Source organism: Alosa alosa, chromosome 12 (assembly GCF_017589495.1).
Source record: "Alosa alosa isolate M-15738 ecotype Scorff River chromosome 12, AALO_Geno_1.1, whole genome shotgun sequence".
Taxonomy (NCBI): domain Eukaryota; kingdom Metazoa; phylum Chordata; class Actinopteri; order Clupeiformes; family Clupeidae; genus Alosa; species Alosa alosa.
The window spans coordinates 17,580,701-17,593,415 of record NC_063200.1 but is presented as its reverse complement, the minus strand read 5'-3'; the positions used below and the strand labels follow the sequence as shown (position 1 = coordinate 17,593,415).

Genomic DNA, 12,715 nt, shown 5'->3' with positions numbered 1-12,715 from the left:
TTCAAGGAGAAGAGGAGGGACGCACAAGTAGAGTGCCCTGCACTAGGTTTTGTTTAGGGCCATATGGGGTTTAAGTGCCATGCTAAACAGAAACAATTACAGAATCTACCACAGCAAAACCACAGAAGACATAGATGGCCATGGGGGAGGTCTCATGTATTTCAGATCAACAGAACAAACGATACAGAGGAGGGGTTGTGCATGACATGAGCCAGAAGAGTTTTGTCGTTTTACTCTAAACCCCTGATTTCATTAGTCAACATTACTCACAAGCAGAGTAGTTTTTTTTAGAAGTTATTTTTTATTAATCTATTCTAAAATTCACCAGCAGACACAATCTATTAGCAACTTTCTCCTCTCAATGTGTCAGTGTGCCCTAGGAGTCCGCTGATGACTAGTGTGTTGAACTCTACTCAGTTCAGGTCATCTAAAATGTGTCTGGTGTATGAGTGTCGTGCACAGGTCTTAAAGACAACCTGTCCACTAGAGATAAATATTGCACATTCTAAGTAGATCCCGCCTCACTAAGTGAACTGTTTTATGCTACATGTAGATATGGTGTTTGAAGAGATAGGAGCAGAGGTGAACACACAAGTCACCTGGGTCGGATGAGCACTTAATCAGTAGCCTTGGTCTGAACTAGAGAGCACTAAAAGGGATTGGGACACAGCTTGCCAATTCTAGGGAACAAGAGGTAGAGATAGATCTAGACCTAACCCTAGGAGGGGGATTGGGATTTGGGACTTAGCATGTCAAATTTAGGGAACAAGAAGCAGAGACGGGTCTAGATATAACCTTTACCCAGGGGTAGGAGGGGGATTGGGACATAGCATTTCAAATCTTGGGTAGAAGAGTCAGAGACAGATCTAGACCTAACCCTAGGATTGGGACTGGGACATTGCATGCCAAATTTAAGAAACAAGAGGCGAAGACAGCTCTAGACCTGACAAGCACAGATCACTAGGGTGTGCGAGCACTGGGCTGAAATGCATATTGGGTGCTTACTGCTGTATCACTAACATGGGGGGGGTCATCACAGTGTCAGAGAGAACACCTAGAGAGCCAATGGGGAGTGAGGGGAAGATCAGAGGGAGTTGGGTAGCCAAGGAGCAGATGGAACCTTCTGGAAAATCAACCTGAGGTGCAGCAGGGGTTCTGTCAGCACTGCCAACCTTCTCCTCCTCCTCCTCCTCCTCCTCCTCCATTCATTCATCATCATCATCATCATCATCATCTTTTACTCTTAGTCATTAGACATGGGTGCGTGGAGAACGTCACATGAGGGTTGGCCCCTGAGGAGTCCTCCTCTCTCTTCTTTAATTCTATTCAGTCCTTTCTTTCTCTCCATGTGTGAGAGGCTGGTTGGTTGTGCTGGTGGGGGTGGGGGTTCTGTTTTGTTTTCTTTCTTTTTTTTGGAGGGTGGGGGGGGGGGGTGGTGGTTGTATTTTCTGGAGTTTGATGCAAGTCTCTCATTTTCCGCTGTGAAGAGCACAGAAGAGAGGGAAGAGAGGAATAGAAGGAGGAAAAAAGAAAAAGAAGGAATAAGGGAAAGAAAATCAAGAGTCGAACGGAGGCAGGGGGCTCTCGGGGCGAGAGGGGCTTCCCTTGCTGGGGCGGCTGACCAATATAAACAATAAATAAAATTAGAACATAAAAATTGGGGGGAAAAAAAGACAAAGAAAGGAGGGATAAAGGAAAAAAGGAGTGCAGAATGGACAGATGAGAGTGTGAAAGAGTAGAACATTCGGATCTCTGAGATGTCAGGATCAGAAGGAACTGCCACAGCTGTTTCCTGCTCAGCAGCTTGTCACAGGAAACCATTTGTGCTATTACATACTGCTAGTAAGTAGATTTTCTTCTGCACCCTTGACGGTGATGTATCGATTGCCAGATAGTGAAAGCCAATTACAAAACACGGTGGCGGCTGTCCTGACACCTCAGAAATCTGTGAGAGCTCAGCAGAGGCAGAAAACGGACAAGGACGTGAGAACACTTAAAAATGGCACATTGATATAAACAAACAAACAAACACAAAAAAAAAACAGCACACTTCAGGAGATGCAGTTATCCCAAAACCCTCAGGCTGGCGCCGGCTGGGGCGGATGCGGCCCACATGCGGCCCAAGTCCGCCCCGGGCAGGGCAACCGGCCAGAAAGTCGCTGTGCGACAGAGATAACGCATCGGACCCAGGCAAGAACGCGAGCATTAGCACGTGGGCCAAACCCACTACTTCCAAACACCAGAAACGAGAAACAGAAGAAGAAGAAAGGAAGATGATTTGGAAGAAGAAAGCATTCTTTCATTCAGCTCATGGGAAGAAGAGAGCAAAAAAAGAGATATAAACAAAACAAATAAAAAAAAAAAAGTAAAACCTCTAACTACTGAAAGCACAGGATACCCAAACCTTTTCTTCTTTCCATGCACACTCCATGTGTGTGTGTGCGTGTGTGTGTGTGTGTGTGTGTGTGTGTGTGTGTGTGTGTGTGTGTGTGTGTATGTGTGCACGTGTTTTTCCGAGGCAAAAGAGTGTGAAGACACTGAGGGGTGGGTCTTGTGGGAGTGGCTGGGAGAGGTAAGCTGTTTTGATTGGGCAGGCAGCTGTGCTCCTGCTGTCGGCCATGGCGGTGGGAGGGGCTAATAGTCTAAGAAGGAGGAGTCTGAGGCTCTGTGGGGTCTGGAGGGAGAGGGCGGCGGCCTGCGGCTGCCATGGAAACACACAGAAACACACAGGGACACAGACAGGAGACAGGGAATGAGTGTAGGGCAACACACACACACACATACACACATTGGCTTTGGAGATATATAGCATAGGAAACTGGTACACACAGACAACACTTTGTCACAAACACATACATTTAAAATGACATGGGATTCCTCAAGACATTTATTCACTTTAGCTGTACTGGAAGATTCAAGTGGAAAATAGAGCTGACATACTGGAAGATCATTTTGTCTCCATTAAAGAACTTAAGAATGACTACTGTAAGGAGATGTTTTAGCCTGGAAGCCAGCCCGAATTTACCCTGCACACAAAATTCAAGTTCGGGAAATTCGGTCGGTTCAGTCGCTCCATTGGAATAGAATATGAGTCTGGCCTAGTCCAGGCTAGAAATGTCCAGTACTCTACTCTGCTTAATGACAGACTTGTGATGAAATGTCCAGTGCATTAGAGAAATGTTTAGTTGCATCCCTCAAATCAACTGATAGCAGAGCAAAGGATTGCCACCAACTAATTAATGTCAACAGTAAACAATTTTCAATGTTATCTATTTCTGTCATGCTGCTTACAATCCTTAAAGTTACATAAATATAATTTACAAGGTACAAATTTTTAACGTTATTTTGTTTGTGCAAGTCATGTACAGCTGGATATAACTTCCTGGTGTCAAAAACTGAAAAGACAAAGATTAAAAATGCAACATCAAATTCGCCATCACACTTTGAGAGGAGCTATCCTACGTGTTGTAGTGAGGAACCGAACGATATGAGAGACAAGCTATCCTGCATGTTGTAGTGAGGAACCAGGCGATGAGTTAAAGGAGCTATCCTACAGGCCTTAGGGAGTAACCAAGCGATAGATGAGAGGAGCTATCCTACGTGTCTTAGTGTTTCTTGGTGTTTTATGCCCCTAATGTTGTCTTCAAGGCAGCGCTGCCTGGAAGGCATTAGGGTTAGGCATGGTCTTAGGTTTTAGTTTGCCTTTAAATCAGGTGGCGCGGCAGCTGCCTGGAAGACGACGCTGGGGCATAAAACACCATCGTGTTTAGTGAGGAACCAAACGATAGGTCCCCTAATGTTGTCTTCCAAACGATAGGGTCAGAAGAGCTATCCTGGAAGGCAGTGAGGAACCAAACGATAGGTCAGAAGAGCTATCCTAGGCATGGGAACCAAACGATAGGGTCAGAAGTTCCTAGGATTAGGTGCCAAACGATAGGTCAAAGAGCTATCCTACTGTGGCGTGTCTTTAATGAGGAACCAAACGATAGGAAAGAGCTATCCCTACTGTTGGGGAGGAACCAAACGATAAAAGACCATCCTACTGTAAGTGTCTTAGTGAGGAACCAAACGATAGGTCAGAAGAGCTATCCTACTGTAAGTGTCTTAGTGAGGAACCAAACGATAGGTCAGAAGAGCTATCCTACTGTAAGTGTCTTAGTGAGGAACCAAACGATAGGTCAGAAGAGCTATCCTACTGTAAGTGTCTTAGTGAGGAACCAAACGATAGGTCAGAAGAGCCATCCTATCTTAGTGAGGAACCACTGTGATTTATGAGGGAAACCAAACGATAGATTATGCAGATAACGGCATGGAAAGATCCATAATCCAGAGGAAGCCGTTATCTGTGTGGGCATGAGGCTTTGGAACAGTGGATATTACATACGTCACATAACGGACAGGTTTCCTTGGTAAATGCTTCTATGGCAACATTCACCAACAGAGCCATGGTTGTGTAAGATGCCACTGGCGGGGGGGGGGGGGGGGGGACAAGGGGGGGACACACAACGGTTACACTGCTTCTTGACCCCTGACCTTTGTGTCAGCACTCCGTCTTAGATCCACTTGGATGTGATGTAGAGGTGTGTGCATTTCTGCTCCGAGTGTGCATGAATGACTGCACATGTGTGACTGCATGTGTGTGTAAACATGGTGTGGAGAATCACCACATCACGTAAAGGAATAATATATCTAACCTTTCCTTTGATGTGAGGAAAGATATCCTGCACAGCATACTTGCATACACCCACACACACACCACCACACACACACACACACACACACACACACACACACACACACACACGCATAGACACAGGGTCATGCAGCAGGAAGAGCCCAGTCCAATGTGCTGAGACCAGCACCAGACACGAGAGAGAGAGAGAGAGAGACAGTTATAAGTAAGTTATTAAGAGGGTGAGTGTGAGTAATTAAAAGGGGTGAGTGTGAGAGATACAGAGAGGGTTAAGTGTGTTTGTGTGTGTGTGACAGAGAGAGACAAAGAGAGTGTGTGAGGGTGTATTTGTTAATTATAGAGAGGGGTGTGTGTATGTGTGTGTGTGTGTGTGTGTAGTGTGTTTGAGACAGAGAGAGAGAGTGTGAGTGAGTGTGTGTGTGTGTTTGTTATTATAGATAGGGTTGTGTGTGTGTGTGTGTGAGTGAGTGAGTGAGTGAGTGAGTGAGAGTGAGTGAGTGAGTGAGTGAGTGAGTGAGTGAGTGAGTGAGTGAGAGAGAGTGAGAGAGTGAGTGAGTGAGAGAGAGAGAGAGAGAGAGAGAGAGAGAGAGAGAGAGAGAGAGAGAGAGAGAGAGAGAGAGAGAGAGCTGGGCAAGTTGGTGAGAGTGGGAGCACCACACGTACCAGAAGCGTTAGTCCTCACTGGTCACTGATTGTAATTCTGAAAGAGGAATCATAGCGGACAGGTGGAGGTGGTGGTGAGGGAAGATGAGGGGTGAGGGGGTGGTGGTGCAAGACCAGAGGGTTTTAGATGTGGAGGACAGAGAGAGAGACAGAGAGACAGAGAGAGAGAGACGCACGGCACTACTGACTGCTGTCATGTCTGGTCAAACTCCAGACTAATAACACTCCTCGTGTTAATTTCAGTCCAGTCCAAAAGAGCTAGTAACTACTCATGCGCTTACTTAGTGTGTGTTGATTTCAGAGAGTGTTTTACTGTATGAGATTTACCTAATTAGTGACTGACCAGAATGAATCCTCAGTGTAAAGATGTTTAGTTGGTTAAACTGAATATTTAAGGGAGTATACACACATCCCTTGCTGCAGGTGTGTGTGTGTGTGTGTGTGAGGCTAGACAGCAGTCTTGAGTGGTGTGAGTGTCTCATTAAGGAGGCAAGCAGCTGCCCTGACTGTTTTCAGGTACTGTAATGTCACCAGAGTTAGCACAGGACCACAAGCAACAGAGGGCAATGTTAGCAGATTATTAGCATCACAGAGGAGACAGAGAGAAGAAAAAAGCAACCCAACGCACACACACACACACACACACACACACACACACACACACGATGTCCCCTGCCACATACACACATTCTTTCTTCCCTTCACACCTCTTTGGTCCTGCAGATTTCCCAATTGCGCCAGACAAATTCCTTAAAAGTAGTGCGTTAAAGGTCTGTGACTCTAGCCTGCACTTGTTGATGTTTGACACAAACATAGTGGCTCAGATAGAGCCGTGAACAATCCCAGCCAATTAGGATACTGTTTCAACACAGAGTCATTTAATATGATATCAACAACTTTTTATGTATGTGAAAGCAAAATGGCAGACTGCATCCTTCAGACTATCAAACTATGATTTACTAATAACTTTCTTGGCAAAATGTTTCTGAACACTTTGCTACAAATGTCTGATTAGAAGTACATCCGTCCTCTTATGTGTGTGTGTCTTCTGAAGACTCACGGTGAGTCTACACCATGTTTTTGAATGTGCGCAAAGCTCTTCGGTCTGGTGTCTCCTGTTCCGTTGCACTATACGCTCTGTGATTGGAATGCTTCAGTTGTGTGGCCGTTGTAATCCAGCTGTACGCCACTCCCTCTAGCTTTCCCTCAGTCACACACACACACACACACACACACACACACACACACACACACACACACACACACACACACACAGAGTAAATACCACTACAGTCTTCAGCTCCACTGGAAACAAATTCAAGATCTTTGTCTCCTCTCAGCCTTGATGGGATGTATTTAAAATACCCAGTTCAAGTTTATTCATACATAATAACTGTAATCGACTGAAAGAATCCATGCTTCACATATTTTGAAGTGATGCTCCCCAGATGATTACAATCAATCAGCTCATCACAGTGATTATAACTCCCTTCTTAATATTTGGATATGAGACACGTATCTGCAGCTTTTAACTGTGTATATACTGTAGATATAGTAAGATCAACACATTGACATTAACTTTGCTCCCTGTCACAGGTTGCCATTAGTTCTTATCTTTCCTTTTAAAGCTCACCTGTATTCCATATCTTTAGCTTTTAACACATGCCATGGTTGCTGTGGTTTCCCAGACTTCTTTCACAATCTTAAATCACTGTCCACTTTTTTTAAAACATCCTTGCCAGCACCTCTCCCTCTCTATGGTAACGGGACTCACCTGGGCACGCCGGGGGGTGCACGGTTGGGGCGCGAGGGCACCTGTGGGGGTCCCGGGTCAGGTGAGGCCCCCGGGCGCGAGGGGACGGGGGGGCCTCCAGGGGGGGGTCCCGGCGCAGAGCCCCGCAGCCTGGACGTGCTGGGGGACCTGGAGGGGGCCCTCGTCTCTGAGGAGTGGGGCTGGTGGCAGGGGACCTGGAGGAGCAGGGGCGGGGAAGGGGGGGGGGGGGGTAAAGTCGAGTTTAAAGGAAAGTTAATGTTATTTTTTTAATTCCATTCATTCATTCATCTCCAACACAATTTCTAATCTTCTACATGTGTAATACCACCTTACTATCTTTACTTTCTAATCACTTTAAGATACATCCCTGTTTTATTTCTGAAATCTGAAAAAGTATAAACTGTGAAATCAGCTTGTGGTGACATGTGTTCGACTGTTGATGACAGAGTGCCCGACTTTGACACAGGACACTCAGCATAAAGAAGTACATATGGAGATGTGCCAACTTATACACAGTATAAGGAACTACATATGGAGATGTAGATGATAGATGAAGAGCCAAAACCTCATAATGATGGTGAAAAAAAATGTAAACTGAAAATACATTATTACAAGCCCTAATGCTTTGCCATGCTACATAGTGTGTGCTTTTTTCAGGGAACACTAGGGGGCGCCATGTCACTGAACCCACAGTGACTCAACTGCACACCCTCCTGACTGATTACTGACTTGGTATGATGATATGAGGTAGTGTTCAAGACAGTGATGGCAGGCGACTGTTGGGACTGGATCCTGTGCAGAGAGATGACCCCACTGACCTGTCTAATTCTACTTCATTGTGCCTTCCTCCCTGCCCCTCTTCCTTCCCCCTCCTCTCCACTGTCTCCCTCCTCTCCTCTCCTGCTCTCCTCTCCTCTCCCTCCCTCCTCTCTCCTCCTCCTCCTCCCTTCCTCCTCTCTCTTCCTCTCCTTCTCCTCCTCCTCCTCCCTCCCTCCTCCCTCATGGGCATGTGCATAAGCACATTGCCCATGGCACATGACCTCTGTGTATGAAATGTGCTATATAAATAAACCTCCTCTCCTCTCCTCCTCCCTCCTCTCCTCTCCTCCCCTCCCCCCTCTACTCCTCTCCACCTCCTTTCTCCTTTCCTCTCTCTCCCTCCCTCCTCTCCTCCCCTCTCCTCTCTTTTTCCCCCCTCTCCACCTCTCCCACTGCTCCTCCTCTCTACCTTCTCTCCCACACGCCTCTTTTCCTCACCTGCCCCCTCGATCCCTCCCTCCTCTGCACCTGCAGCCAGGAGTCGTCGACGGGCGGGGGCATGGCGGTGGTGATGGTGGTGGTGCTGATGTCGCCGATGATGTTGAGCGCCTCGCGCAGGGCGTAGTACATGCGCAGCATCTCGTCAAGGGTGTTGGCCTGTTCTGGACCTCCATCAGGGGAGTTCTGGTCCCCAAGATCGAAGTACAATAGCTGGGCGCCTAGCAGCTCAAGATTAATGTACTCCTTAGTCTGGACACAGGACGCAGGAGACGGGGAGAGGTGGACAGAGAGAGAGAGGGAGGGGGGGAGGGAGAAAAGAGGAGGATAGAGGGGGAGAGGTGGATGGAGAGAGAGAGAGAGAGGGAGAAAAGAGGAGGATAAAGGAGGAGAGATGGACAGAGAGAAAGAGAGGGAGAAAAGAGGAGAGATGGACAGACAAGAGCGACAGAGGGAGGGAGAAAGGAGGAGGATAGAGGGGGAGAGATGGACAGAGAGAAAGAGAGGAAGGGAGAAAAGCAGGGAAAGATGGACAGACGAGAGAAAGAGACAGAGGGAGAAAAGAGGAGGATAGAGGGGAAGAGATGGACAGAGAAAGAGAGGGAGGGTGAAAAGAGGAGAGAGAGATGGATAAAGGAGGAGTGATGGACAGTGAGAAAGAGAGGGATGGAGAAAAGGACAGAGAGATGGACAGACAGGAGAGAGAAAGAGAGGGAGGAAGAACATAGAGGGAGAGATGGACAGAGAGAAAGAAAGAGGGATGGAGAACAGAAAAGAGAAGAGAGGGGGAAAGCCAAGAGAGAGAGAAAGGAGGAAGAGTGGAATGAAAAGAAGAAATAGAGATGGACAAAGACAAGAGAGGAGGATGTGAGAGAGAGACAGAGAACGTGGGAGGAATGAGAGGAGGGAATGAGGGGGGAGAGGTGGAAATGTTTAGAGGTGAGCAGTTAACATAACTGTGAATGATTAAAGTATGTGTAAAGTGTGTGTGTGTGTGTGTGTGTGTGTGTGTGACTGACGTTGTTGACCATCAGGTGCATGATGGTCTTGGGGATGAGGTCCCGGACGGTCTTGTTGACGATGCCCATGTAGGAGTCCACCAGGCTGCGGATGGTCTCCACCTGGCGCTCCAGCTGGGGGTCCATGGAGTTCATGAAGCTGTCTGAGCCATTCTCATCCGAGGTGTCACTCTGGACACACACACACAAACACAAACACAAAACACACACACACACACACACACACACACACACACACACACACACACACACACACACACACACACACATAAGACAGTTAGTGTAGACACACACAGAAATGAGAAGAAGACAGACAATGACAATCAAACCTATAATAATAATAATGAGAAAATCTAACAAGATATAAATAAACATAGTATACTATATAAAGCACCTATAAGCATAATCATAAAGAGCTGTATGAATGCTGTAGTTCGTAGTTCTGAGACCTGGACCCCTTGAGATACTTTAAAAGTATTTAAAAGAAAGGTGAAAAGAAATATATTCAAGAGCGTACTACTCACACTACTCACAATACAGGAGTTAAATGACAGATGTGCTAAAGTATGCACTAAACTACTTTACTTTAAAACTAGACAGATATGCACCAAACTACTTTCAATACTTTATGATGGATGGTCTGACTGGCGAAGTTTAGGGGCAACAGGAAAGTCTTTCACAAAGTAGACAGCAAAAAACTGTCTTGAAGTGCTAGAACATTCTTTGATTTCAGTGGTGGACAGACACACACACGCACAGATATTTTCCTTCAAATTCGTTTGCATACTGACGAATCAGCTCCATTAGTATGCATTTGAGTTCCAACAACCACAAAGACATGATCTCACACTGGGCACTGACTGGAGCTACCACACACACACACACACACACACACACACGCACACGCACACACTTACTCCTTGTGTGTGTGATTAAAGCTCAGATCTGCTTTCAGAGGTCTGTCCGTCTTGGTGTGTGTGGGCGAGCCTTTATCTAAAGTCTTAACTCACCCTGACTCCACCAATCACATGGCTCTGCAGTGCAACACTGTGCTGTCGCTCAATGCCCCGCCACACACACACACTTCCTGATCTCGGGAGGGTGACACAATTACCTCATCGACTGATTGTAAAAACATCAACATCACAACCAATCAGGCGGATTCATTAGGCATCAGAGAGAGATCTCACAGCCTATCAGATAGTCTTATGGACAATGATCACCTGATCTGAGGAGAGTGATAAATTACACCAAACTCCAACATCATCAGGATTATGTATTTTTTAGGTTTTTATTTTGGCCACTAAGCTTAACAGTGACAGGTGACAGGTTCATAAGCTTAAAGGTATACTATGCAAGATTTTCACCCTAATATAACCTTTACAAAGCCAATTTGATGGTAAACAAACTTGTAATAGAGGAATCGTTCACCTAGCATAGTCATACAGCATAGCCCTAGTGAGTCGCTAACAAGAGAACCAGCCATGCAACTTCAAGAATAGTTGACCCGAAGACATCTCACGAGAATCATGAAACATTACCTTGTCATCAACGTTACAACGGCAGAGTAAAATATAAATATATCGCAACTCTACAGTCGCGATATATTCAGGGGGAGTTCTACAGTCGCCAAAAACACCTGATACTGCATAGTATACCTTTATCAAAGAGTGTAGGAACATAAAGAGAACATTATAGGCTGACAGAACTTACCTTTCCTTCTTTGTCCTAGTCAGAGAGAGAGTGAGAAGAGAGAGAGAGAGAGAGAGAGAGAGAGAGAGAGAGAGAGAGGAGAGAAAGGAGAGAGAGAGAGAGAGAGAGAGAGAAGAGAGAGAGAGAGAGAGGAGAGAGAAAGGAGAGAGAGAAAAAAAAGAGAGTGAAGGAGAGGAACAGAATTAGCATAGATTTGCAAAGTCACAGGAATATGTACAGGTATGTGTAGCACAGGTAGATGTAGCACAGGGGTATTTGGCACAGGTGTGTGTGGACTCTACTGTATGGAAGTAGTACTTATTGCTGCACTAACTTGTCCTTGTCCCACTATACCTTGATTGTTTCCCTTTTTGTAAGTCACTTTGGTTAAAAGGATATCAGCAAAATGTAATGTACTGAAAAAGGTGTGTGTGTAGCACAGGGATATGTAACATAGGTATAAGTAGCCAAGATCTAGCACAGGTGTGTGTAGCACAGTGTGTGTTCTTACAGCGGCACGCTCTGGGTAGACGCCGGCGCGCAGGAATGATGCCTTCCAGCCATCCAGGTCCTCCTGTGTCTCACAGGCCAGCTCCAGCTGCCGGTAGTCCTTATACACATTCCTTACGGAGGGATAGAGGGAGGTGGAGAGAGGGGAAGAAAGAATGGGTTTAGAGAGTGTGGGAGACGTTACAAAGACTCTAGGGGTTTGTTTCATTTTTATCGTAGTTCTGTGTGTTTATGTGTGTGTGATTGTGTGTGTCTGTGTGTGTGTGATAGAGAATTACCTTGTCATGCCAATAAAGCATATTGAATTGAATTGAATGAGAGAGTGCGTGTGCGAGTATGTGTGTGCATGACACAGACCTCTGCTCAGTGTTGAAGAGGGCAAAGATGTGCTTTCTGGACATGAATCCAGCATCCACATCACGCAGCTTCAGGTTGTCCACCTGGAGCATGTACTTCTTTTCTTTCTCCTGCAGGGGGTGACAGATGCAGGTCAGACTAACACCAGGGCAGATGCAGACAGTGAGAGAGACAGACGCCTCAGCCTGGGACGGATTAAAGCGCCAAGCCAAAATGCACACACTGATAGCTGACACACGGAGCACAAGAGAGAGGGATAAAGTGTGTGTGTGTGTGTGTGTGTCTCTTTATGCGTGTTTGAGAGAGAGTGACTGGTGTTCCAATATGCTCATGTGAGTGACTAAGACATTTAGGCAGAGAGAAAGAAGAGGGGGCAGAGAGAGAAAGAGAGAGAAAGAGAGAGAGAGAGAGAGAAAGAAAGAGAGAGAGAGAAAGAAAGAGAGAGAAAGAGAGAGAGGGAAAGAGAGAGAGAGAAACAGAGAGCTACACCCTGTCTGTGGCCACTGTGCTCCAGTGACCATCACAACCAGCCATAAAAAAACAGCCCTTCCCACCCAGGGCTCCACCACACAAGGAGACACACACACACACACACACACACACACACACACACACACACACATTAATGTACTCAGCTGCTCTTGAAAGGTGTGCATATGCATATGTCTCTGTGTGTGTGTGTGTGTGTGTGTGTGTGTGTGCATATGTGGTGAGCTTCCGTTCACTTGTAGCCATGACCCATTGTCCATT

The 12,715-nt window shown here is 46.3% G+C and overlaps 1 protein-coding gene across 1 annotated transcript in view; it reads right to left on the bottom strand.

Moving 5' to 3' along the window:
• Positions 1-1,450: 1,450 nt before the first annotated feature.
• Positions 1,451-12,715, bottom strand: part of dnm1a (dynamin 1a) — a 74,015-nt gene continuing 62,750 nt past the window's right edge. The window contains 8 exon segments of the mRNA XM_048258396.1: positions 1,451-2,701; positions 7,131-7,257; positions 7,260-7,342; positions 8,410-8,639; positions 9,407-9,577; positions 11,120-11,134; positions 11,610-11,721; positions 11,966-12,075. Of these exon segments, the coding sequence (XP_048114353.1) occupies positions 2,635-2,701; positions 7,131-7,257; positions 7,260-7,342; positions 8,410-8,639; positions 9,407-9,577; positions 11,120-11,134; positions 11,610-11,721; positions 11,966-12,075 (915 nt within the window). The 3' untranslated portion in view covers positions 1,451-2,634.